The sequence below is a fragment of the Primulina huaijiensis genome, chromosome 15, assembly GCF_012295235.1.
Source record: "Primulina huaijiensis isolate GDHJ02 chromosome 15, ASM1229523v2, whole genome shotgun sequence".
Classification (NCBI taxonomy): Eukaryota; Viridiplantae; Streptophyta; class Magnoliopsida; order Lamiales; family Gesneriaceae; genus Primulina; species Primulina huaijiensis.
Genome location: NC_133320.1, coordinates 3,186,593 through 3,213,918, shown reverse-complemented (window position 1 = coordinate 3,213,918; position 27,326 = coordinate 3,186,593). Strand labels below are relative to the sequence as shown.

The following is a 27,326-nucleotide window of genomic DNA, read 5'->3' as shown; positions in this document are numbered from 1 at the left end:
ATTTTCATCATCAATGCTTGTCCTATGCAAATTCATTATCATTTTCAAACAAACAAAAAATAAACTACAATGACAAACAACACATAAAAGGTAGATGAAAACAAGAAGCCAAACCAACATATAAATTGAAATGTAGTTGTCTTTTAGCGTACATAGACTGATCATAAACTTGATACAACAAGATCGCTTGCTTGCTGTAGCAAAGTCTCATCGTTTCGAAACAAACAAAAAATTACATAAACGTAACACAAGAATCGATTATTGCCATACTTCGAAACTATAACTTATCAAGAAGCGATTTTTATAAAGCCTTACTCAGCCTTCAACGATTTTTCAATGTCAATGACGAACCGATACTTCACATCAGATTTCAGGAGACGCTCCATAGCAGTGTTTATATAATCTATATTGATCATCTCCACCTCAGGTAGTATATTGTTCTTGGCTGCAAAATCGATCATCTCTTGAGTCTCTTTCAGGCCCCCTATTGCACTTCCAGATATTGTCTTCCTCCCTATTATTCATTTTTTTCCAAAGGTGACAGTCACAGAATAAACAAGTGAATGAGTTTGTATTTTGTGGAGTCGGCAGAGTCTAAACCGAATGGATCGCATTCACAAAAAGTATTTATCAATAAGAAATAGAACACTGAAATAGAAATGAAGACAATTTTTTCAGTGATATTTTCAGTTCTTTCATTAGGATATCGGCGAAAATTTATGTGTATTCTTGAATGACTTTTTCCTTAAATTTTTTCTTAACAGACATTTATTCTCACCTTGAATCAGGGGAAAGGTGTGAAACTCAAGTGGCTTTTCTGGAGCACCAACCAAGATAAGCTTTCCATTGGGCTTTAACAAACTTATCAAAGGTACTAGGGGGTGAACTGCGGACACAGTATCAAGGATTCCATCCAACGTTCCTGCTGCAGCCTATGAACGCAAAATCAAATAAATACGACGTTAGTAATTTACATTGTACCAGAGTAGAAGAAAGTGATCCACCGGAACTAGAAGAAAGAAACCTGCATCTGCTCAGGATTACGGCTAACTAAAAACTCATCGGCGCCAAGACTTTCAATAGCTTCCTTCTTTTTATTGATCGACGTACTGATGACCGTCACATGAGTCCCAAAAGCCTTAGCAAACTTCACTGCTACATGGCCGAGGCCACCGAGACCAACTATACCAACTTTCAACCCCGGCTTGTCAAGTCCAAAGAACCTTAATGGGCTGTAAGTCGTGATCCCAGCACATAAGAGAGGAGCACCAATATCAAGAGGCAGATTCTCAGGCCAACGAATGACGAAATGCTCATCAGCAACCATGAGATTAGAATAACCTCCATATGTAACGGTCCCGTCAGAGTAAGGCATACTGTATGTGAGTATTTGTTTGGGACAGTAATTTTCGAGATCAATAGCACACTGATCACATTGGCGGCATGATCCAACCAAGCAACATACGCCTACTTGGTCTCCAACCTTGAATTTCTCCACCTTTTCACCTACATCAGTAACTATCCCCACGATCTCATGCCTACATATCAATAAAATTAAGCATATGTATCATGCCCCTTTTGCGCAGTTACCATATTGTGACCAGAAAATACATCAAATACTAACATAAATATTTAAATTAAGTTGAGGATTATACATACTTACACAGCAACAACATTGGACCAAAAAGTCAACACTCGAGCAAGAACTATTCAAAATAGTAAAAAGCTCTTCTCGTTTTGCACTTGAAAATACAAATTCAACTTTTATATTTTGCAACCGATATCATCACCAACTCACAAACTACAAAAATCTTGCTTGAATTCCTCCTAAATAATATCACAAGAAAAACACATGCATAAACCCATTATACATCAAGAAAACATATCCACAAAATATTTACACATGAGTACACAAACACACACAAACAAGATAAATCTTACCCAAGAACAATAGGATATAGAGTGGATTCCTCCGAACTTATTCTTGCCCATATGAAGAACCCATGATCCATTACACATCAAGGACACATTTCCACGTAATATTTACATATGAACACACATACACACACACACAGAGTATAAATCTTACCCAGGAACGATAGGATATAGAGTAAATCCCCATTCGTTCTTGACCATATGAAGATCAGAATGGCACACGCCACAATACAGAACTTTGAACTGCACATCATGCTCCCCAGTAGCCCTACAAAAGCAAACTAAATTAAACCACCGAAAAGAAACCCATGTTGAACATTAAAATGGCTCAAAACTTTCATTATTCCCAGTTCTACAAAAATCTTGAAAAACAAATGTAAACTCGGATCTGTACCTTCTGGAGAACTTGAAAGGAGCTAAAACCCCAGAAGTGTCGTTTGAAGCCCATCCAACAGCCTTCACTGGGTGCTCTGTTTCCGGTGATTTCGCCATTAGTCAACGCAATCTCCTTTCTCTCGTAGGAAAAAGTATTTCAAGAAAAATGCCTGTGAATGAAAACAAGAACTGAACAACGGTATTTATAGCAAAATTAGTCAACTTTTTCGAGGAAAGCTTTAATGACGTCGGCGGTGAGCTCATAAAAGTAGAAAATTCAAATCAAACTCGTTTTACTTTCTAAAATTGTAAACAAATTGTTAAATTTTTTTTTAATATTAAAACCATTTGCAAACAGCAAATATTTTATATCGTGATAGTTCGTGAAGAACATTTTTCATATTCAAATATATAAAAAGAAGAAGTGGGTCAAACATGGGAGAGTTTCATTCAATATTATTGATTCATTCGAATTATTTTTAACAATTTTGGGGGATATATTAATTGAATGTGATTCTTAATTTTATTTCACAACTTGCACTATATGGTTCGGTGACAAAATAACATAGAATAGATTATTGTTCCAATTTCATTGATATTTTACTAATTTTTCAGCTTTTTTAGAAAAATTATGAAAATTGTAAAAGTTTGGAAAATATTTAGAAATACAAAATTCACAACATATTTGAGAAAAAGGCTTTAAAAAAATCTGTAATTTTGAGAAAATAAATTCATTCACCAAATACCAAGAACTTCATGAAGTAGCTTTCTTAATAAGCAAGAAGACCGCTTCACATTGAATTGCTGGGTTTTTGTATTCAGGTTCTAAACAATTAGAGGAATTTTTTACATATAAATTTTTTAAAGGATTTTCTCGGATTCATGTTCATTGGAAGTATAATAATTACATATGTTAAGAGAATGGAGAGTGATGAAAATATATATTTTAAATGTTGTACGATTTAAAATATTTAAGTTGTACAATATACTTATACGCCCGCCGCCGCCTCCGCCGACTGTGTATATAAATACAGTAACCAAAATATATAGTTTTAAATGTTGTACGATTTAAAATATTTAAGTTGTACAGTACACCTATACGCCCGCCGCCGCCGCGTGTAGTCGGCGGAGGCGGACGTATATGTGTATTTTTTTTATCATATATATTTTTTAGAAAATGAAATTTTAATTGATTTTGAAAAAAAAATAATTATTAGTTTTTCTATATAATTCCAATTTCATGAAATCTTTTAATTTTAATTAAGATTTCATTTAATTATAACAAATCCCAATAAAATATCAATCTCTGTGATATCAAACAATCAAAATAAAATTTCTAATTCCAAATCCAGAAAATGCATGGAGCAAACAAAGTATAATTGGTGTTCTTCTAAGTACATAAAAGGCCCGCTGAGCTCTATTCTGTACTTGTTTTCTTCACCTTTGCGGTTTCTGAATTCTGCTTGTTTTGAAAATATGGTGAAGATTTCGTACACGAAGTCAAGCGAAAAAATCTCCGATGATTGTGTTGTAGAAATCAACGAAACTGGTTCGTTTTAATTTGCGTGTTGCGACAGAAGACACTTTGACGTTCAAAATCATTTGTTTTGTTTGATTTGCGGGGCAGGCACGAAGTTGAAGTACAAGCCGGATATCGTGATGGGTGGGAGGAATTTGGTTCACGATTGCAGTGCGAGTCGAGCAATGGGCTATTTTTTGGAGCCTCTGGTCGTGTTGGCTTTGTTTGGAAAGAAGCCTCTCAGTATTTAACTCCATGGTATAGTTTCGTATTTCACATGTTTGTTCCTATGAAAATTAGCTGTTATCATTCGATTGTTCTTTTAGAAATATAACTGAAATAGGGAAGTGCAGACGGCCAAAGTACCAATCTTATGATCGATATAAAAATATTAAAATCGGCTATTTGTGAATTAGCAATATGTACTCTTAAGGATCACAGGTCACGGTGGGCATATATATGTGTAGACAATAGCTATTTGTTTATTCAAAGCTGCTGTGTCTCTTTTGTGGCACCTTAATATGGTTCAAGAAAGATTATGATGATTCTCTAGACTATGTGAAAATTTTACCTTTCATATACTCAAAATTAGCTGCAATTAGGATGAGATCTGCTCCAGATTGGTGGGGGGATTACTCCTTCAAAGAACTTTTTCCGGCCTTATTTCAGCTTTCTGCGGTTCACAATTTGCCTATATCACACTTTGTTCATTTTGACAATTCCTCGCCTACCCAATCGTGGGATTTGCATTTTAGAAGGGTCGTGAGAGATGAGGAGCTGTTTCAGTCGACTGAGTTATTAGGTTTCTTAGATAAGACTAGGTTGGTTGAAGGTGTCAATGACTATCGAGTGTGGAGTGGGGATCCTTCGGGTCTTTTCTCGGTAAAATCTTTCTTTGAGTCGTTTTTTCCACATACTTGCTTCCCAGTTTTTCCTTAATTCCATGTTATGTGAAAGGTTCCGATTCCAACAAAGATTCAGATATTTTCGTAGACAGCGATTCTGGGTAAGCTACCGACCTCTGAGATGATGCAAAAAAGGTGTCCCTCAATTGCTATGAGTCCCAATTGGTGTCTGATGTGTAGGAATGAAGCGGAAACGCAGGATCATATGCTAATTCATTGTGCATTCACGAACGGCTTGTGGATAAGAACTTTGAAAGAATTGGAATTGGTTTGGGCGGTGACTAAGTCAACGACTAATTTATTCGCTATGGATCTAGGACAAGTAACAGGTACGGAGGGAAGAATTTTTGGGCAAGTGGTGGTGCAAGGCATATGTGGACAAGATGGCTGGAAAGAAATCGAAGAATTTTTGAAGATAAGGAGGACAATAGAGATCAGTGCTGGGATAAAATCAAGACAAAAGTTGCTTTGTGGATCGGCATTCATGATAAATTCAAGAACGTGTCGATCTTAGATATTTTGAGAGATTGGACTTATTTGTACCATTGATACAACTTTAACATGTAACTTCTGTTGCTAGTGGACAACCACTGTTGTAACTAACTCTTATCATATCATTAATAAAATATTGTTTTTATAAATAAAAAAGATATGCTCCAGATAAAAAATATGTGTGCGTTGAGTTATTATTAAGTTGCACTGATCATGTGTCTTGAGCACATGTTTATTTGTCAGAATGATAGATGGATCATGGATGTTTCGGGTCTCTCAAATCTCATGTTTGTGGCTGGGACAGCCATAACTTACTCGATTAAGCTATTAAACTTCTACAGTTAGTCATTGGTCCGGCAAAGTTAGATGTTTTTTTTACTAAAAACTTCAGTGGAAACCAATAATTACAAAACTATGCCGAAATGAGCATTCGAGCCAACCGATTCACTACAGTTTAGTATAATTATAAGTTCTGCTATGCTTCTTTATTTTCTAATTGTTGGTTGCAAGTCCAATTGATTTTTGCAACATGAGCAAACTTCCAACTAAATTCCTGATCCTTTCAGGTGTTACCAATGATTCCGAGGGACCCATATGCTGATACATTTCGATCTACTACATTACACATATTGAAGCCGTTTGGAGTATCTTCTGAGGGATTGGACCTGAAAATTTTGAGCCGTGGTGTTCGTCCTCATGGCGGTGGAGAAATTATTCTTTCAGCACCTGTTGTCCAAGATAGTTAAAAGTAAGTGTATGTATTTTCACTTTGCCTATTCTACCTGTCTATCTCGTTATCCCTCTTTCATTTTTCTCGATGTGTATGAGCGAGAGGGCAAATTGTCACTTTAGCTTTTCTCCTTTTATTTCATAGGCGTTCGATCACCTGGATTGTTGAAGGCATGGTGAAGAGGATTAGAGGCATCACTTTCTCAACTAGAGTATCTTTCCAGTTTGCGAATACTAAGCTACTTGCAGCGCGTGGCATTTAAGCATTTTCAATCGTTTACTTCCAGATGTTCACATATTTACTGATCATAAAACTGGTCCACAAGCTGGAAAGTATGTGTTCTATGGCATATCATTGTGATTATTTAAGTTACACGTACACCATGGAACTGCATGGCTTAGTGCATTCAATATTTGATTCACTTCTTATCACAGGTCTCCGGGTTGCGGAATGTCACTTGTTGCAGAAACCACGTCAGGTTGCTTTATCTCAGCTGATAATGCCGTTTCCCATACGCAAGAAGAGGATGAGGAGGGTGAACTTGAGGATGAGGGCAAGAAATGTTGATCCCCCAGAGGATTTGGGTGAACAAATTGCATTTGCACTGTTGGGGGAGATTGAACAAGGGGGAGTCGTAGATTCAACTCACCAGGTTTGTGTCACTGCGATTCTCTGTTTAATAATACTATTAAGGTGATTGATCTCATTTATATCATGGTTTTTACTGCATCCGAGTGAATTCGAATTTGGAGGTTCTAGATGGACATTATCATTTGCTACATCATCGTTATACAACAAGATTTCTCTAGTCCAGTCATCATCTGTCATTGCTTATATATATATATGTTATTGGAATGCACGCCTTTTTTATTTTGCTTTTTGGACGTAATTAAGATTTCTTGTTTCACAGGGTTTATTGTGTCTTCTCTGCGCGTTGTGTCCACAAGATGTCTCGAATGTCCGTGTTGGGAAGCTGTCGCCTTATGGAATACAAGTGCTCATACACATCAGAGGTTTCCTCAGTGTGAAGTTCGTCATCAAGCCAGATCCATCCACAGGAACCGTCATTCTTAAACGTGTTGGATGTGGATTGAAGAATCTCTCAAGAAAGGTGGCATGAGACACAACACTCATACACTGGCGATATGACACCCCATGTTTTGGTTCAAACCCTAACCAGCGGCGCTGTCATTCTCTGATTTTCACGCTGATGCCTCTGAACATGAATCCTCGAGCATCATATGTATCACGGGTTTCAAATTTTACCTTTTTATGCCATTGTAACTGTATACTATCCATTATAATTTCACGTTGAACTTAGCCGAATGTTTGTTTGGTTCTTGGTGTATATCGTGACGTATAGTGTAAGTCCCAAATTCGACGATTGTCCCCACTGTATCAAGACGAGTTTTTCCAGTATGCTTATGTCCTCACTCACACTGGAAAAACTCGCTTTGATATCATGGAGACAGTCATCGAATTTGGGGCGCTACAGATAGTGAAAACTTTTGCCTTTATAGAGGATTATCAGCCCACTTGTATCTTTTCTTTAAAAAAGTTGTGATTTTACCTTGTAACTTCCATGCTCGTTCTCCTATGTTCCTTTCACCTTCCGAGAAATTTCCACGAGCTTTCAAACTAATTTGTTCCCTTCTCATTTCAATTATATACGTTTACACATCCCCAGCCTTCTAATATATTACTCGATGAAACAGCGAACCTCACACCAAGTTACCAATGCCACTAGTTAATACGGGTAGCTACTCGATACTAACCATCAACTTCTGCATCTATAGGGCTCTTGCATTGCGATATTACTGCTTCTACGTATATGATAAACTCCCTCCCCTCGAAAATTCACTCCGAAAATTCTGGTTGAGATTCGTCATATGGTTCTTGTCAACTGCCATAATGTCCGGGACCGTTTGCCTTTGCGCCCCGTACTATAGCACGCTTGAGGCGCTGCCATGTTACGTCTTTGCGATTTTTGGAAGCGCTTAGCTGTTTCATGTATGCTTGATTTGTAACGATGAGGACGTCCTTTGTTTCTGTGGCGGGGAAGGGAAATGCGATTTTTGTGGGAAGGAAGCGGAGGGCGTTTTATTGGAAAAAATAGTTTAGCATATTGGACTTGTTGCATGTGAATGAATAAATAAATAAATATTGTAAAATCATTTATTGAACTAATATTTCAAACGTTATTTCAAATAAAAATAAATTGCATAGCAGACATACACTGTAATGCGGAAATGCATTCAAATATAGATGTCGAAGTAGATATTATATTTATCTAATAAAGTTTGATTTACTTTGCCGAAGTATGATCCGCTANAAAAAAAAAAAAAAAAAAAAAAAAAAAAAAAAAAAAAAGTAAAATTGGGATTTTTTAAATTCTGGACTAAAACGGGCAAAATACCAAAACTAGATGGACTATTATAGGTCACTAGAAAAGATAAGGGGCTTAATCAAGAATTAGCTGCAACTATGAGGACCAAAGCAGGTATTATCCCATAAAGAAATATACAAAGAATCTGCAAGAAGTTTCAGTTCTCCCAACAAATAACAATTGTGTATACTGCGTTATGCCACTCTTCTATATCTTTTTTTCATACGATTTCTTCCTTCAAATGAGAATACATCACTATGTTGCTACTATATCCTCCAGAGCAAGAATGAATAAGATGACACCTAACTTCTCACTCTATCAATGCATCCATATTAGTTCTTGCTAGGTTTCCGATGCTCGTTCCAGCTATATATCCTCCCGACCAAGCATTCTGGAACAAAATTGAAGTGCATAAATGAACAAAAAAGAATGGATGATCAAATGGTGGCCTCACAAAACTTTACTGGATATGATAAATTGCAAAATTACGGCAATTTAGGAGAGCTGTCCATGTCAAAAGTTGAGGTCAGTAGTTTAGAGCATCGGGTTGTCAGTTACCATAGAAGGAAAGGATCTTCAGAAAAAAGAATGTCCCGTTACCTGGAAATTGAAGCCTCCAGTTACACCATCTATATTCAGCACCTACACAGCATACAAGTAAAACTGAGAATCAGTATACAATACAGTCTGCATCATTCTTGATCTATCCAAAACAAGAAACTCTTCAATAGAATCTAAAATAAGTACCTCCCCAGCAAAAAATAGATGCTGCTGGATCCTGCTCTGCATGGTATTCAGTGATATCTGTATATTAAGCAATGAACGCAATAGTTAATTTGATGCAAGCCTCATGTAAAGGAAAGTGGCACAGAGGGCACCTCAGTCAATGGAACACCTCCTGCGGTGACAAATTCATCCTTGAATTGGCCCTATATTTCGGATACAAAGGCATATTAGTAACAGAAAGAGGATGGAAAAGGATTGGGTGATCTTACCTTTCCTTTCACACAGAAGGAACAGTGCTTTAGACAGGAAGCGATTGCTGTTATTGAGTTGTTGGATATTGAAGCCCACAAAAGATCCCCATCTATATCCTGTATAAGCAAATTGAAGTCACCAAAAACATATCGATAAGATTCAACGAAGCATGTTCCAATAGAATGGCCTTTCAACCTCATGTTCCAATAAGTATCTCCAGAATCTCTTCACAAGGCCAAATACGGAAGGAAAAGAGTTGATGACCTTTTGCTTCTGCAGGGGACAGAGAATATTATCACAGGCTACCGAGAGCAAACTTTTTCGATTCAATGCACCTTACATAAATTCGGTTTTTTTAAGGTACTTTTTTCTTTTATAATTTCAAACTTTGGTCAGCGTAATTAATGAGAATCCATTTTCCTGTTCCGATGAGACCCGAATTCTTTCTTAAGTTTCCTCCTATGGGATCACAGATTAACAAAATATAAAAAAAAAGAAAACAAGAGCAACAGAGGCTGACAGAGGCCTATAGATCAGACCATTACCGCAAACTTATTCCTGTACAGACTAAGAACCGACTTCACTTCTTCTATATTGAGATTAGGAATAAAATCCACAAGAAGTGACCCTGGATGCATGGCCTGTTAAAACATTGAGATAACAACGCATATATGAAATAGAAAGAAGTTATATTCTACTGTCTCTCACCCTTGTAATCTGAATCAGAGAGCTCACGTGCTCCCCAAGCAGATAACCGAAGAATTACTGGCCCGCTCAATCCCCAGTGTGTTACCAACATTGGCCCAGTCTATAGTTCCGATATAAATGATTAGATTTGATGTCTTGATAATATTAGATAAAGCTGCCAATAAAATGTCTTGCCTGTGTATGTTCTGGGATGCTCTTTCGAACAGTTTCTAGCCTCAACTTTGCTCTAACTTTTGGAAATGTAATCTACGTTTAAAAAAATGGGCAACGACTTAGTAATGGCTTGTGAATCAAAAGTGTCTCTGTTTTGGGACATGTTTGTGATGCTCAATAAGGATCCTAAAGAAGAAAACAGACAGCGGTTGTAAAAGGTAAGGATCATCGGTAAAAGCTAACTATCAATCATCTGTTCAAAGCAATGCAGCGTTCATTGAAAGCCATGGGTCACCTTCATAGCTGGTTTCAATAAATTCTGCAAGTTAGAGGACGAAATCCATAAAGGTGGACAAAGTCAATTACCCCAGACAATTCTGCTAGCCGAATATCGTCAATCTTGAAGGTAAATAAACTGGGCACAGGTTTCACAATAGAGTGACCAAGTTGTATAGCAAGATTATATCCCTGACTCGATCAGAATATAACCTACGTCAGAATTTTATGCACAAAACAATTAATAAGATATGCCCAGAACTTCAAATACTTGATACAACCTGCTGACTACTTCCACTGGCAATCATTAGGTAATCAGCTTCAACATACTTAATATAATCAATCGTGCGCTTTTCAATCTTGACAGAGAATTTCACACCGGAAATTGTTGATACACTTGTTACGATACAGCCAGTCTGCAATACAACTGAATGAGAACTAAACAGTTAGACTGTCATATATAGAACTCAAAATCAAGATAGTTACTATTTCGTGCAAAGCCGTGCAATACCTACCACCTCTCTTCTTTGCTTCAGACATAAGGCAATCTATAATGGTTGACGAACTATCACTGATTGGAAAAACCCTTCCATCATCTTCAGTCTGAGGAGCAAGTTGAAACACAGAAACTCATTTGCTCCATTTGAATTTCAATTTGAGGTTAAGATCTCACTTTTGTGAGATATATAGTAAAAATAATAATGCTTACTTTTGCAAATCGATTCTACCTTCAGTTCAACTCCACGTTCTGAAAACCATGACATGGTATCCGTTGGGCCGTGAACACCGAAAAATGATCCTCGCAATTCTTTACTGCCTCTAGGATAGCTTCCTGCTAGAGCCTATGCCAGCAACATCAGTTTCATCATCTCAAAAAAGCCATATAATTTTAATGCATCAAATCTCACCTCTACACTAGATTACCAACAAAACTTCAAAAAATAATCCAAAATGACAATAACATAGAAATAAAATTAGACAAATTCAGACTTGTATAATATATCATCAAAACATAGCATAGAACAAAAAAGAGCTAATGATAAGACTAAAGATCAAAATACTTGTCTTGTTTTGTGCATCAGAATTAACTATAAAATCGTGTGTGAATCTCGAAAGAAAAAGGACTCCGAACTTTCATTCAGACTCAGTGACTTCAAACTACACCTGATCGTGAAATGGAGCTTGATTCTCAGTCGGAAATACCCAACTACTATTTTCTACAGCAAACGATAAACATAACATGCAAACACGACAAAATAATAGGAAAAAAACACCCAAACTGTCGAACATCTACATTCTTGTTCAATAAACTCATCCAACGACATACAAAATCTTACCACATTGTTTGTGCAATGCCCATTTGTCACATTGCATCGGCCACCACCAGAAATTTTCACCTGTCAGAAGGCAAGAATTTTCCAAAAATAACCCAGAATTTCTCAGGTGAAAATTGTCAGATTTCTAATGTTAAACACGACGAACCTTTGACAAAGGCTTCCCTTTCTCAATCACAACAACATGAAGATTAGGAGCTATAGTTTTAGCCCTAATAGCTCCAAACACACCAGCGGCTCCACCCCCCACCACCACCAATGTTTTTTCACCTGACTATTAACGAATTTCACCAAATCCCATCATAATATTTTGGTAAACAAAGTTAAAATCTATTGTTTCTGGGTGTTCATTGAGGGTTTACCTTGGAACACAAGGAGACTGTAACAGCACAGAGTTTCCTTTTGTGCGGATAAAATTGAAAACATCTATAATCTGAAGACATAATTTGCATTTTCGTGAGAAATTTGCTGTGGAGGACGAGCCGCGGGAAGGTGAAATTCATTGGAGTATCTTTTGAACTTCAGAAGCTCCAGCTTGTTTGCGCAGACAACAGGAAAAATTGCAAAGATTTACGAAGGCTCGTCTTGCTTATTACGTTGTCTCAGTTACGATTGTGGGTAGAGACATAAACGATATAAACCAAACTAAACCAAACATTATCAGGCTTGAGTTTGGTTTGTTTAAGATTGTTTGAGGTTCGGGCTCGAACTCGAGCTCGATTCGAGCTTTTATTATCAGGCTTGAGCTCGATTTGTATTGAAAGTACTAAGCTCGAAACAAGCTCGAGCTCGGCTCGTTAAAAGCTCGTTTATCATGTTAATCAAGCCGGGCTCGAGCTTGATTCATTAATAGCTCGTGTATCATGTTTAACAAGCCTGGCTTGAGCTCGGCTCGTTTTCGAGCGCATAAAGCATAGAATTGAGTTCGAGTTTGAGCTTGATTTGAGCTTGTTAAAAATTAAATCTATCTATGAACTAATTTTAAATCAGACATAAAAATATAAATTCATTCATAAATAATCAAAATGACAAAAATAACAACTAAAAAAACATAAAACCATCATATTATTGAACGTCCCAAAATAATACATCCAGCATCCAGATAACAAATATTCGTCATATACTGATATCACCATATAAATAAAATTGCAATAATTTCACTCCTTGTTCGAAATAAATTTTATTTTTTAATCAATATAAATTCATTATATTCAATATAATATTTTAGGATAATAATTTTTAAAGTTACTCAACGTATATATGACTTGTTGATGTAAATTTTTTGGAGAAAAAAGAATAAGTTGATGTATTTCTGATAATTTATTATGTTTTATTTTTTAAAGAACATTTTAGTATAATGATATGCAAGTAAGATAAAAAAAATGTATTGTGACTATGTGGTGTAAATTCATATTTTTTCAACTATATTTTGTGTTCAATTCCTTCCATCGACATTAGTACTAATATTTTTATTTGTCAACTCGATAAATGAGCCAAGTTCGAGCTTACGAGCCACATAAACTATTTCATTTTTAGATACTATTTTGTAAGTATAAATATAAAATAAAAATATAAAATTAATTAAGTGAACAAGTCGAGCTCGAGCTCGAGCTTGCGAGCCTATTATCAAACATGTTTGCGAGCCTATTATCAAACATGTTTGCGAGCTCACGAGCCGAATATCCTTAGGTTTGAGCTTGGTTTGATTAAATTTTCGAGCTTGAAATCGAGTTTGAGTTTGGCTTGATATGATTAACAAACGAACTCAAACGAGCTTTTTATCGAGCCGAGCTTCGAATAGCTCGCAAACGGTTTGATTCATTTACATCCCTAATTGTGGGAATACGCAAGCTAAACCTTTTTATAAAAATATTATTTATAAACAAATATAATTTTTTATTGTGGAAATAATTAAAAATTTAAAATTGTACTTTAAGTGATCTTTTTAAAATTTATATATAAAACCGTTAAAAATATTAAGTAGTTAGGATTAAATTTTACTAATATCATTTTCAAGAAAACATCTAAATAATAATAATTTAATTAAATGAAATGAATTTTATTCTTGAATTTCAGAATCTCAGTATCAAACATCTAAATAATAATAATTTTATTCGTGTATATTCAGAAAAACTCCAATTCACCGAAAAAGCACACCCACGGCTGTAAGGCCTTCTATATTTATATCTCATGCTTGACCTACAAACTATTTCATAAAAGAGTCATAGAAAATATGGAAACAAGAACATTGACGGTTGTCAAGGTATATGATCTATCTGTCAAGGTATATGATCTATCATTCACTGAGTTTCGGATTAGTTGCATACTTATTTGGTCCCTATTATTCTTTCTATATTGCGGCGACAACGGCCTTGCACAGTGGTGGAAAGCAGCTTGTGCCTCTGCTAACTGAAGCTGGAGCAGGGCGGTGCACAAAATCTTCTGCATAAGAGGGTTGATGAATTAGTATTTCTGGTTATATCTTGCTATGATAGATAAGCTATTTGACGTTTCATGTTACCTTGTTCTTTCTATATATGATGTGGGCTTGGTAAAAAATCTGTGTTGAAATTGCTGAATAAATGGCATGTTTGCTGTTTGAAATTATACATGTTTATTTGTATGAACTCGTATCGACTCAAAGCTGCTGAAGAAATTATTAGTTGGATGGATTTTCGTGTTCGAAATTGCATGCTATGCTAGAGCCAGATGTGTCAAATCATACATGTTCGGTTTGTAGGAATAACAATGCCCGTCTTAGTCCACCAAATTAAATCTTTTTATAAATTCAATTTCTAAATTTTATTTTTTGGTCGTTTCATCTTTAATAATAACATTTTCTGTATCTCAATTTGTTTTGGCTTGAAAATTGCTTATTGAATATTGACTTACTATCAAAGGTGAAAACAATGAACAATATGAGATTTTACGTTTATGAGATTATATTTACGATTGAAAAGTATGTTACTTTAGAATATTGCCGAAATTTATATTCCACCTCTACTCTTTCTATCTATATCATATAATAAATAATTTCAGATTAGAGTAACTAATTTTGTGATTATAGTATAATTTTTTATAAACAAAAAAAAAATTCTATAAAAGTACAAACAATATTTCATCTTCATTTAACAAAAAAATTTCATAACTTATTTTAGTCACTTTTTTGTTTATATGTAACTTTTATCATATATCAATAAAACAAAATTTTTATCTTTATCTATATTTTTAAATTTTTAAATGATTATGTCATTTAACATAAAAAAAAATATCATGTGATCGCGAATTAACTTAGAGACGGTCTCACGGGTCAATTATGAGACAAATTTTCGATCATATATGATTTATAAAAAATTATTATTTTTTATGTCAAAAATATTATTTTTATCACAAATATCGATCGATTCTACCCATCTCGCAGATATAGATCTTTGAGACCGTCGCACAGAAAATCTACTTATAATTAGAAAACGTTGGATGTACAATTAAAATTATACCTAGACTAATATTTTTCATGATAAATTACAAAAATACTCTTGAATCTAATTAGATATCTTTTTAAATTTTTTTTAATTTTTTATTACCATTGAAGATGAAAAATGTCAATCCAAATATACATATCTCAATAATTTAATATGAAAGTTTGGGGATTTGTTTGCCCCTCCGTTACATAGACGTGGCTGGCACCTTCTATTTCTGATTCTTTTATGAAGTGAAGTTGTCACGTTTATTTTAGAAAACAAAGTGTTTCTATCTATATATAGTGTAGAAATGAGAAAATCTTTCACCTTGCCAAGTAAAATCATATACCAAGAACAACCGATATACTTGCTATACCAATTCAAAGAAATCAAATTTTAAAATCATTTCGAACCATAATCAAACAAAAAAAAAACCACTTGCAGGAAGCAAAACCGAACTTTCTCCAATGCTGCTTGTTGGCATACAACTTACATTAATGGAGGCAAATCTACAGATTCGCCACGAGTGCAACGGTTGAAACAAAGAAGAGAAAACAACCAAACAAGAGGGGTTGGAGACAAGAGACCATGAATTAAACCAATGTCTCAACTTCAATTCCCAAAATGGCTCAACCAATACAACTATTTCCAACATTTCTTCTCACTTCACCCCACATATAATAAAACTTGGAAGCATTGTGAGCAGTGACAAATTTATAATGCACTAAAAGTATTCAACAACCAAATCTTTAAAGAAACATTTCGAAGGATAGCACTAGCAGCAAAGAGAAACGTCTACCAAGAACCAAAGACTACCTTTTCTTGCAATAAATTCAAGCATATCTATTTATACAGATATATTCAGCTGATATCGCATGTTATGGAACATAAATCGAAACGGCAACAGCACACTTTGCTCGTGAGAATTTACCCCAGGCCGCATAAATATGTGCAATAATCATTAGCCATACATCTCATACTAGGTTTCCCAAGCTAAATGGGAGAGGCGGACTCTTGTTTCCCAAAAAGTAGAGGAAATTCATCATACTGTTCCGAGAAACCCTTTTCTTCGGCCATGCCCTTAAGTGATTCATAAACCTGGTACATAGACCACCTATCCTTTGGCCTAGAAAGCACACAATTACAAGCGATTTTCAAGAATCGCACGATCTCCTCATCGTTACCCCGACCACACAGTATCTTATCGATAGTGTCTTTAATTCTACCAGACGCAGAGAGCTGATTCACCCAATCCACCAGATTACCCTTAAACCCTTCGTCAGTCATGCTAACATCAAGTGGCTTTTGTCCCGTTGCCAACTCAAGAAGTACCACTCCAAAACTATAAGCATCCCCTTTCAGAGAAGCAATCATTGTGCTCGAGTATTCCGGAGCAACATACCCAATTTCACCCAAATCCCCAACAACATAACGACCCTCGTTAGACTCCGAAGAAGTTACAAGTCTTGCCAAACCAAAGTCCATTATCCTAGCATCAAAATCCTCATCAAGCAGAAAGACGCCAGAGCTAATATTCTGGTGCACGATGGGAGGATGGCAACCATGGTGAAGCCAAGAAAGCCCTCTTGCTGCCCCCAATGCAATCCTAAACCTGGTTCCCCAATCAAGAACACCGGGATTGCCATTCAACAGAGAGCCCAAAGTTCCATTCGACAAATGCTTATAAACCAAGAGTTTCTCCTCCTCAACCAAGCAAAACCCCAACAGCGGAACCAAATTTGGGTGCCTTAGCTGCCCTAATCTATTCATCTCCATCCTAAACTGCTTCTCCCCGATTTTACCTGCACAAAGCCGTTTAATCGCAAGTGCTGACCCATCTGGCAATACTGCCTTGTATGTTGTCCCCGTCCTACTCGTGATTATGATATTTTTCTCGCTAAAATTATACGTGGCAGCCAACAAATCCACCAACTTAACCTTTACAAGCGGTTTCTGGAACAACACAACCTGAGTAAGCCTGTGAGACCTCAATTTTTCAGACCAATTACTCCCATCATCTCTTCCTCCAATTCCAACCCCGCCTTTTCTCCTCCTACTCGACTTGGTATAGTACCACCACCACAAACCAAATCCCAATAACAAAGAAGCGGCAGCACCAAAAACCCCAGCACCAATGATTATCGCCAAACTTTTCTTACTCAAGCCACCGCACTTACCCAACGGACCTCCGCAAAGCCCACCATTTCCATCATAATCCTGCTCCAAAGCATAGCTAAACAAAGGCACTCTCCCAGACAAATCATTATTCGCGACAGAGAACCTTTTCAACCTCCCCAAAGACGAAAACTGTAAAGGAATGCTCCCAGACAATTTATTGTCGTCTAAGATCAAATTATTCAAATACGAACAGTTAGTAATATCAACAGGGATTTGACCCGTCAAATCATTCCGGGACAGATCCAAAGTCACGAGATAAGGCAACCAAGTGCAGATTTGAAATGGGATCGAACCGGAGAGACCATTACCAGAGAGATCCAGCGTCTGAAGACTTTGACAGTACCGCAGAGCATCTGGGATGTTTCCAGTGAGACTAAAATCCCGGAGCTGCATACTGATAAGACGATTCTCGCGGTCGTTCCAGCACGAAACACCGACGAACCAACAAATATACCCAACCGTAGAATTAGCGAAATTCCACGAGCTGAGCTTGCCCTCCGGGTCAGTCAATGAACTCTTCACTTCTTGCATGCACTTCACATCATCTTCCGCGAAAACCCAGCTTGAGAACAGCAGCAAAAACAAGATGGATATGGATCTGTTGAGGAGAAGATCCATTGCTTCTGGTCGCGGTGGAGAAGAAGATGGGTAGGGTTGTAGAGTTATGGGAAATGTAGAGGCATTCTTTGGTTTGCTGGATTTGATTTTGATGTTTGAAACTGATAGCTAAACAATATTTGACTGCACTTTTTTTCAGTTGGAAAATGGGTTTGGTCCATCACATGTCGCACATATACTATCTTTAATCAATTTATTTTTTTATTTTCCGCATCCCACTATAATTCTTTTTTTTTTGTCAAAATTTTTTAAAAATCGAGTAGAATAAAATATCTGTTACATAAAATTGACTCGGAAAACAGTTTCATATGAATTTTAGTGAATATATATTCGATAAAACTTTTAGTTCCGATATTTAACTGTTTTAATATATTTTACATATTCTTTCTTTTGTTAAAATGTATTTAATATATATAAATGAACAGAATTGGGAATTTTTCAAATCAATTAGTAGGCTTTGCATTTATATATGGTCAGAGGTTTTTGGAGTAATTTTGAGTCTTCCTAATTTTTTTTTGAGTGGATGTCATGTGAGACCGTCTCACGGATCTTAATCTGTGAGACGGGTCAACCCTACCCATATTCACAATAAAAAGTAATACTTTTTTATGGATGACCCAAATAAGAGATCCGTCTCACAACTACGACCCGTAAGATCGTCTCACACAAGTTTTTGCCAATTTTTTTTTTGAATTTTTCTCTAGTTAATATGTTGTGGTTGTCTGACCTTTTTTAACGGGAATTGTGTCAAAGAAAGTGGAATAAGAATTATAGGGTGCTTAAAGTCCTTCACCTATGTCTATTCAAACTTTAATTTTTTTTATTTATTAAAAAATCAGGTCTATGACTATTTTTATCTGAATTTTTTATGACGATGAAATATGTATTTATTATTTTTTAGTATGCATAAGTAAGTTTATCGACAAATATATTAGTGTACAATCATGTTAATCAGATAAATCATATTTGACATACTCAATAAATTTCATTTTAAAATCGATTTCATTCCTAATTTATTTTATTCTTGTATATCAATCTAAGCTTATTCATAACATGTTTGTTTTATTTCTTGATAATAAATTTCATCCAGCAAAAAAGAGATGGTTTATGTTTTATTAATTTTTCAAAGTTATTTTTTTTTCTCAATTACATTTCTTTTCTTTTTTTAAAAAAAAGAAATTTCTAAACAATAAAATATTGAATCAATTTTTACCAGTGTAGAAATATTAAAATATTTATCCACATAAGACTTCAAAAAAAAATTTTATTTAGAAGAATGAATCCAAAAAAAAAAATCAAATATTAATTTCAAGAACATATCTATCAATTTTCTTTATATATATATATATATATATATATATATATGCAAAGTCATTTTCAAGTAAAGTAAGCTTCGAATGAATTTTACAAACCTTAATCATACTTTAATAACATCAAGACAATGATGGTTAAAAATATATTTAAGATTCTATTCTTTAAGCTCACCGCAATTTGATGCATCTCAAAATACTTTTTTAAAAAAAGAAAATAAAGGTCTCTTTCATTATGATTTTGTTTTCTTCTATATCCAGTTAAATTTTAAAAGACAAATATCACATTTCACAGAGCTTAACATCCCCTCATCCCCAATAAATGTGTTTCATACAACATATGATAATCGAATACTTACATTGTTCTGATATCAATAATTGTATAATCAAATACTTCTCGTTTTATTAAAATTTATAGTTATTCAAATTCGATATAATAAATCATACAACATAATAAAGACTACATATTAGTTGATCTCTCTTATATATCATACAACTTCATCTTACATTGGATTGAGTACTTCTTGCCTTTTTATATTACCTATTCCTAATGGTATTAATGATGAGATTTACAGCAAAATTCTTACCTTTAAATGTTATATCATTATTGAATCAAGAAATCCAAGAGAAGTAGAATGAGATGGGAAATTTCAATATATATCTGAGTGTATTTTTCGGATAAGTGTACTCGCACACGAGTGGTTAATTATCTAGGTCTTTACTTAATTATTCTCGATAATTATTTTTAAGTGTAATTCTCATATGAGACCGTGTCACAGATCTACGGGTCAACTCAATCTATATTTGAAGTAAAAAAAATAATATTATTATCGTAAAAAATAATATTTTATTCACGAGTCGGATAAAGAATCTGTATCACAACCCGTGGATCTCTGGATTGTATGGGAATTAGCGGTGAAAAATTCACTCCTAAATTTCAGCAGATAATGCCACCTTTGACTTTCTATGCCAACTCGTGTGTATATTTCTCTCGTGATTACCGTTTGTTGTATGTCTTCTTCTTGTTCTCTGGCGATCAATCCAATATACAGGAAAAGGTCAGGTCCTGGTGTCCGTACCAGGAAATGTACAAACTTTCTATCATGAGATGGGAGAAGGAATAGCGACACCCTCTTTTAACTGTTTCATTTCTTGGTGATTTGGGAAATGACTAATTCTGTTCCTTGCTGTCATGAAAGAAAAGAGCCCAAACTCGAGAATTGGTATACTTAAACGGTTGCTTTCCAGGAAGAGAAGAGCCGATCCATTTGAATTCAATGAAATCTCAGGCATATAGATAATAATTTCGTCTTTCTTTCCATGTTCGATTTCTCTCCTGATATTTCTTTGTTAATAAATGATATGGATATTGAAAATGCAGATAGCGGTGAAGAAGATGAGGATTTCGTGGATGATTTGTAGTTTGAGTTTCCGGGGATCGGATCCCGGCAATGCAAAAAATATCGAACTGAGGTACGACGCAGTTGTAATATCTTATTGTCAGGATGACATGATATGATACCATGATTTGATCTATCTTATGTGGACAAATCATATTTTTTTAATATAAATTTGAGATCATATAATTTAATTTTGCGGGTCCTCCTCAATGTTGATGTATATGTTTGTTTTATAATCGATACATTCATTGGTGTGTTACGTTGTGTATTTCAGGGTATTTGTGGGTACTTGGAATGTAGCGGGAAGGTCTTGGGTGAATCTCAAGGACGCAGCAGATATCTATGTTCTTGGGTATGCGAAAATCGAACTGCCAATGATTTTTTTCGACGACTGTTTCTCTGAGTCCAAGATTCTTAATCCTATAATAGATTTCAAGAAATTGTGCCTTTATCAGCTAAAACAGTTATTGGAGGGAAGATCCAACAGAAGCTACGAACTGGAATCTACTTATTGGCAAAACTCTTAACGATAAATATGGATGCCCGTGGTCAACACATGTTAGGACTAATGGAATCCGGATATCTCCACACTGTTATGATATTGTCCACTTTAGGTTTTAAGTCTCATGGTTTTGCTTTTGGAACCACCCAAAAGACCTCATACCAATGGAGATATTATTCCATCTTTATTAACACATGATCTTTCTCTAAATCTTCCAATGTGGGACTTTGGTTGCATCCCAACAACACCAATTATACATCCCATAAAAAATGAGGATTATCAATATGAAAGCCTTTCTCACTCTGAAAGGAGTCCGAGTGTTAGCAAACAAACAGAAATTCCAGGAAAATATTTGCCAGGGATTGAATTCGGAAAGCAAAAACGATTTAGCAGGTACAGCTTAATAGCAAACAAGAAGATGGTTGGTGTCTTTGTAAGTGTTTGGATGAGAAGAAAATTGCTAAAGAGATGCAATGTATTGGGGGTGAAAATTTGCTCAGTGGCTTGTGGTATCATGGGGTATTTGAGAAACAAAGGATCAGTTTCCGTTAGCTTGTCTATTGGTGGAACTAGATTTTGCTTCATAGCTGCACACTTGGCTTCTGGTGAAAAGAAAGGTGATGAAGGACGAAGGAACCACCAAGTGTCTAAGATGTTTAGGAGGACTACTTTCCCAAGAATCAATGACGATGGAGATGGGCTTCATCCGCTTACAATCTTAGGGCACGAGTAAGTTGAAATTCAAACGTGAATAATCACACAGAAAAGTTATGTGTGGTGGTTTCCCTAAATTTTTTATTAGATTGCCAGGAGATCCCTAGCACTTTGCTATCATCTTTAAAAGGCAACAGATACAATCGGCATATGTTATCTAATTGTGGACGTATAGAGTAACTTAATAGGACGATTGTCATTCATTACAAATGATAAAATGTGCGTGTTCTAGAACAGTTAGATATTCTGGTTCGGAGATCTCAACTACAGACTATACCTAGAAGACAACTTAGCAAGGGAGTTGAAACAACAAGCAAACTGGAGGGAGCTGCAGAAGTTTGATCAGCTGCGGAGGGAACAAGAAAATGGAGGTGTATTCCAGGGATGGGAAGAAGGAGATATAGAATTTGCACCTACTTATAAGTATTCTTCCTCTAACTGCAATAGGTATTCAGGTGGAATTCCATAGCCAGAGAGAAGCAAAGAACTCCAGCATGGTACATTTATCCGTCATTTTTACAAAACATTCAAATATTTTGAATGTGGATATTTATCGTGTCTTTGTGACTTTAGGGGTTTCAAATTGAAGTTTCTCGTGAAGACATGATGTTCTGAGAATAGCTTGGGACAACGGTGCAATTCGGTGTCTAGTACTTTTAACAATGCACATCTGCAGGTGTGACAGGATTCTATGGAATGGTATAGGGGTTAGGCAACTTTCTTATTTCCGCAGTGAAAGCAAGTTTTCTGATCATCGGCCTGTCCCAGCACTTTTCTCTACCCAGATTAAGTTAGCAAAATCTGCCAACACAATCCAACGGTCCACTAAAACTGTAAGTAAACTAGTCTGACTCACGTTTATGAAGGAAACCGTATGTACTTATATTTCATATAATAAAGATCTAGCCATCAATACTTAAGTAACTTAATAGCAGGGGACTGTGAAAGCAAGCAACGAGGCAGCACAAGCCTACATCAACTTTGTGCCATTAATCATGAAAGAAATTGAATCTTCGTGAGATGGTGAAGGCGCATGGGTTTATCTAATGACAGACATTGACACAAACAAAGAAAATTCATACAGGTCACTGTTGATTGTGAGAGAAATAGATTAACCCACACCTTTTTATAGGCATCATGATATCCAAAGGAAAAACAAGTGCGTGCAAGTATTGAACGGTAAAAATCTCACTTATACAATGTGGTCTTCCACCTGATTGCAGAATTACAGTAGTTAAGGCATAGAAACATTTTAGTGTTCTCTAAAACAATGTATCAACATCTGATAGAACCACAAAAATATCAACATGTCAAACATCGAAATGAAACCACTTACAGATGCTAGCTTTCAGCGCACATCTAAAGAATTTCACTCATTTTCTCTGAATTATCTTTATGACAACTCGGACAGAAAAACCTTCTCTGCAGCTCATCGCCAAGAGACGCACATTTCTCTTCCAGTTCCAGCATCTGCTTACTACTAGTCAAGGCCAAATAGCAATGAAGAATATAACGTGCTGATTCTCATGCCAAGTCATTCATTCTGACTCAAGTATGAAGACTAACGATCGAGCAGAATGATATGTGCAACGTGTGTCAAAAATCACCAAAATCAATTCATAACACAAAGGGCTAGTAACAGATAAATCACAAATAGTTATTTAATTTTTTTCTCACCCGCTACCAGCCAAGATTGGTATGACAACCTATTTGTATCGTCGTGGTGAAGTAAAGATAGAATAATTCATACAAATTCCATAACTTCAAATATTCCGCAAATTATGCTACTACGACTTATGTGTATTTTATATTTGCCAAAACAATATGTCTGCATGTTTATCCTGTGTCAGGATTTCCCTTTAGAATCCCGATTTTACAGCCAAGGATGATTGCAATTACCAGACAAAGTCTAAGGATATTTACTCAGCTCCTGAAGTTCCATGCTCTCGGCCATAATTGACTCCATGAGTGATGCTTTCTTTTCCAATTTAATAAGCTCTTGTTGGACCTGCAGAAGGCTCAGAAATCATTCAGTTTATCCAGAAATACTATAACCTTACTGATCCATCGGATGGCAGGAAAATTCGACGATGCCCAAATAATCCACTGGAAGTGAAGTACTCACCTGTTCATGCACAACTTGTTCAGCTTTATGCTGTTGTTCGTTCTCATCGGTTTGAGAGATTATTAGGGCAAGTTTATCCTCAATATCACTTCTGTCCCTTGGAGAATCTCCAACATGAGCAGGTAAGGATACTGCTTTGTATGAATCCAAAATATCTTTAGCAACGACAGAGAAACATATAAAATTAAAGTTTTGACATATAGTACTTAACATCCAGGCCCAAAACTACTTGCACAGGCTTAATTTGAACTACATTACATACCACCGGTTGATTTTGCCTCACACAAATTCTCAGCATTGAAAATGGAATCTCGTAATTGTTGAGATTTCCTGCGACCCAGAAAATTCAGAAGAACAACATTATGAAATGCTGACTAAGATGTACCATATCTAAGCTGAAACCATACTTTAATTCTCACACATTTTTCGATAGAGTATCAAGTTAATCAAGCTACTTTTACAATATATTATCATATTAAATAGTTCAGTAACACTACAAAGCATAAAACTGGCCTTAAACTTTGTGCAAAACAAATTTAGAGCAGAAAAAGAAAGAAAACTGCCAAATAGATTAAATATAGAGCAGATTTGGGGGAATGTCTTCGTTTGAAGCCAAATAAAACCACTGGATAACAATGTTAAGCAAACAAACCTTATTTGTGCATTCAGCTCAAACATTTTTGAAATAAAGCCATCTCTGCCAAAACAAATGTAAGCATTTTAAATGATTTGATGTACATGAGACGTATAACACATAAATATGTACCTCAAGGAATTTTCTTCGCTCTGCAAGTCAGTGAAGCATAGTTCCCCAAGAACAAAGGTCAAACACATGAATTCGAAACTCTGTCAGTCTCAGTGAGTATACTAATGTACATAAATTGAAACGTGTAAGAAAGATGAAGCTCATATTTTCATTCAAAAATATAGCTCCAGTAGACCTTGAGAGCCTCCAGTTCAGATCCGAGTTTTGATATCTCCTTGCTTGCCAGTGCGTTCCTCGACTGAAAGCACAACATGAGCACGATTGCTCACGTATTTATCCATGCAACGTAAAGGCGGCGAATTCTACTTTTGTCACAGAATAGTTATGATATTTTTGGCATAATTATAGCACAATAATTTTCATTTTTTGAGTAATTGAATATTCCAGCATTATCACGAACCTCTAGGGTTTGAATCGAAACCTGATTCATCGATAATTCAACTTCGTACCCCTTGAGCTCTTGTTCTGTAGTCTCCCTCTCCCGCTTCGCTTCTCCCAGGTCTGTACTCGCAGCTTCTAATTCGGACTGTAGTTCTTCAATTCGTTTCTTCTGACTCACAATTCTACGCTCTGAAAACATACACCAAAAGCATGAATATAATGAGTACATTTCATTTCGATCATCGAAACAACTGTATTCTCACAACCGATTTGCTTAGGAAGACTAATATCAAGAAATTAATGCTGGAGAAACAACGGGAGACCAAATTTTCTTTCATTGTTTAAAGTAACCTCCTTGAGATTTCTCGGCAGCGAAATCGCGGATTAGGGATAGAAATTGTCTCTGTGAATCACTTCCCGCCATTTTCCCCTTCCCGAACTCGGTTCCAAGTATATCAGAAATTTGGCTTGAAATATATTTATGCCCCAGTTTTACGGGTGTGGACGAACGAATCTTGATCTCTTGTTTTAATCTACGTAAAATCAACGGTTAAAATTCAATAATCAGTTTCAGCCTTTGCTTGGATTATATAATTAATCGATCGGTTTGGTTCAGTTTTTAGTTTTTTATTTCGGTTTTTTCGGTCTGTTAATTTGATTTTGGTATAATTATTTAAATTAATGATATAAATATATTTTAAAATTTAATATGTTAATTTTTTAAGTAAAATATTTAAATATAAGATCTAAATTAATTAAACAAACAATAATCAACTAAAAACTATTCAAAATATTATTCATTTACTAAATATTATTATAAAATATATAATATAAATAAAAATATAAACAAAATTATTAATTTAATGAAATTTCGGTTTTTCGGTTTTGACATGTATAATCCAAAACCGAACCAAATAAACTTCAGTTTTAATATTTATATCCGAATTACAAAATTCGGTTTTCTTAATATTATTTTATCCAATCTTCATGTTACATGTTTCTTACGCAAATTTTCAGAAATAATTTTTTCCAAAAGTTTATGAAATCCGATTTTCAAAAAATGAAAACAAATATTTTCAAGACAAATGTATCACGATTTTGATACCAAATGTTAGAGTTTTTCTCAAAAAATCATGTTTCTATACATTTATAAATATGATAAATAATATACGGAAGTAGATCGAACGTTATCTCTAGCCATCGAATGATTTGTATTTTTCTGATTTCCTCCGGTTGAAACCTTCTAAGCACTCAACACTCTCTGTATATGGTGTGTTTCTATTCTCGTGAGATGTGTGCTTAGGGACCTCAATCACCGGTATTTATAGGCCTCTCATACCATCAATGAGCCTTTTTGTCAAAAGAAGAGACGCGTGCGCATCTCAATTTTCCAAAATTGAGGCGGCGTACGCATATTTTGTCAAAAGTTGCAGGCAATGGTCGTCGTCATTTCCTACACGTTTATTCTTCTTCTTTCTTACACTGGTAAGCGGTCCAGTTTACGTTGTATAACTTCCAGACCTTCATTGTGTTATCGCAACCACCGGAAGCCAGCTTCTGAACAGGATCCAGTATCCCCAATCCAACTAACATACCAGGAGCCATTGAAGGTGCCCAAGAAACAGATGTCACCCCAACGGTTTTCCAGCCACCGTCTGATTTAGCTGTGTATACTGAGATGTTACCATCAGACGAACCACATGCCAAACAGAGTCCCAGCTCGTGAGGTGCCCACTCAATAGAATTGACTGATGATTTGTGCTCGAAGACATGGAACTGTGACCACTCATTCTGACTCCCTTGCTTCCAGACAACAACTTTTCCATCATAAGAACAAGAAGCAAGAATTGAACCGAACTTGGGGTGTACCCAAAAAACCTGCCAGACGGGACCTCGATGCCCACTCAAAGTAGCCAGATGCCGACATATTGCCAACACCTTTTATTTTTACAGTTGTGCAGGCATGTTTTGCAGTCTTTCTAGGTCCAGTTATCAAATTCCTTGAGCTGCTGATCCTACATTCTCCAAGTTAACAACCCAATACTAAAGAGAAGCAAACCAAATACATGTATGACAATCA

At 35.6% G+C, this 27,326-nt stretch overlaps 5 protein-coding genes and 2 pseudogenes across 6 annotated transcripts; 2 read left to right on the top strand and 5 right to left on the bottom strand.

The window, feature by feature from the left end:
* Positions 1-95: 95 nt before the first annotated feature.
* On the bottom strand, positions 96-2,502 carry LOC140959576 (8-hydroxygeraniol dehydrogenase-like). Its single transcript, XM_073417490.1, has 5 exons — positions 2,330-2,502; positions 2,090-2,203; positions 1,025-1,538; positions 779-932; positions 96-514 (listed from the first exon to the last, which is right to left on the bottom strand). Exons 1-5 carry the CDS (start codon positions 2,425-2,427, stop codon positions 312-314), a joined length of 1,083 nt encoding a protein of 360 aa, XP_073273591.1. The 5' UTR covers positions 2,428-2,502; the 3' UTR covers positions 96-311.
* Positions 2,503-3,786: 1,284 nt separating this feature from the next.
* Positions 3,787-7,255, top strand: LOC140958825 (probable RNA 3'-terminal phosphate cyclase-like protein; annotated as a pseudogene).
* Positions 7,256-8,645: 1,390 nt separating this feature from the next.
* Positions 8,646-12,411, bottom strand: LOC140958439 (uncharacterized). Its single transcript, XM_073415879.1, has 16 exons — positions 12,154-12,411; positions 11,940-12,065; positions 11,795-11,854; positions 11,186-11,299; positions 10,973-11,060; positions 10,739-10,884; positions 10,548-10,649; positions 10,203-10,274; positions 10,029-10,128; positions 9,866-9,948; positions 9,516-9,593; positions 9,338-9,436; positions 9,221-9,271; positions 9,090-9,146; positions 8,943-8,984; positions 8,646-8,733 (listed from the first exon to the last, which is right to left on the bottom strand). Exons 1-16 carry the CDS (start codon positions 12,292-12,294, stop codon positions 8,653-8,655), a joined length of 1,440 nt encoding a protein of 479 aa, XP_073271980.1. The 5' UTR covers positions 12,295-12,411; the 3' UTR covers positions 8,646-8,652.
* A 3,436-nt stretch (positions 12,412-15,847) lies between these two features.
* Positions 15,848-18,153, bottom strand: LOC140958438 (inactive LRR receptor-like serine/threonine-protein kinase BIR2). Its single transcript, XM_073415877.1, has one exon. The coding sequence runs from the start codon at positions 18,046-18,048 to the stop codon at positions 16,246-16,248; it is 1,803 nt and encodes a 600-aa protein (XP_073271978.1). The 5' UTR covers positions 18,049-18,153; the 3' UTR covers positions 15,848-16,245.
* A 2,249-nt stretch (positions 18,154-20,402) lies between these two features.
* LOC140958822 (type I inositol polyphosphate 5-phosphatase 4-like) lies at positions 20,403-22,993 on the top strand (annotated as a pseudogene).
* A 124-nt stretch (positions 22,994-23,117) lies between these two features.
* LOC140958440 (uncharacterized) lies at positions 23,118-25,817 on the bottom strand. 2 transcript variants are annotated; one of them, XM_073415880.1, is made up of 9 exons: positions 25,598-25,817; positions 25,266-25,435; positions 25,041-25,103; positions 24,866-24,885; positions 24,752-24,796; positions 24,362-24,429; positions 24,100-24,254; positions 23,899-23,982; positions 23,118-23,453 (listed from the first exon to the last, which is right to left on the bottom strand). In XM_073415880.1, exons 1-9 carry the CDS (start codon positions 25,668-25,670, stop codon positions 23,334-23,336), a joined length of 798 nt encoding a protein of 265 aa, XP_073271981.1. In that variant the 5' UTR covers positions 25,671-25,817; the 3' UTR covers positions 23,118-23,333. The 2 variants fall into 2 exon arrangements, with proteins under 2 accessions (XP_073271981.1, XP_073271982.1); XM_073415881.1 differs by having other exon boundaries at positions 24,100-24,230; positions 25,598-25,815.
* Positions 25,818-26,707: 890 nt separating this feature from the next.
* LOC140958820 (uncharacterized) lies at positions 26,708-27,173 on the bottom strand. Its single transcript, XM_073416387.1, has 2 exons — positions 27,125-27,173; positions 26,708-27,063 (listed from the first exon to the last, which is right to left on the bottom strand). The coding sequence occupies exons 1-2, from the start codon at positions 27,171-27,173 to the stop codon at positions 26,708-26,710; spliced, it is 405 nt and encodes a 134-aa protein (XP_073272488.1).
* Positions 27,174-27,326: the final 153 nt, after the last annotated feature.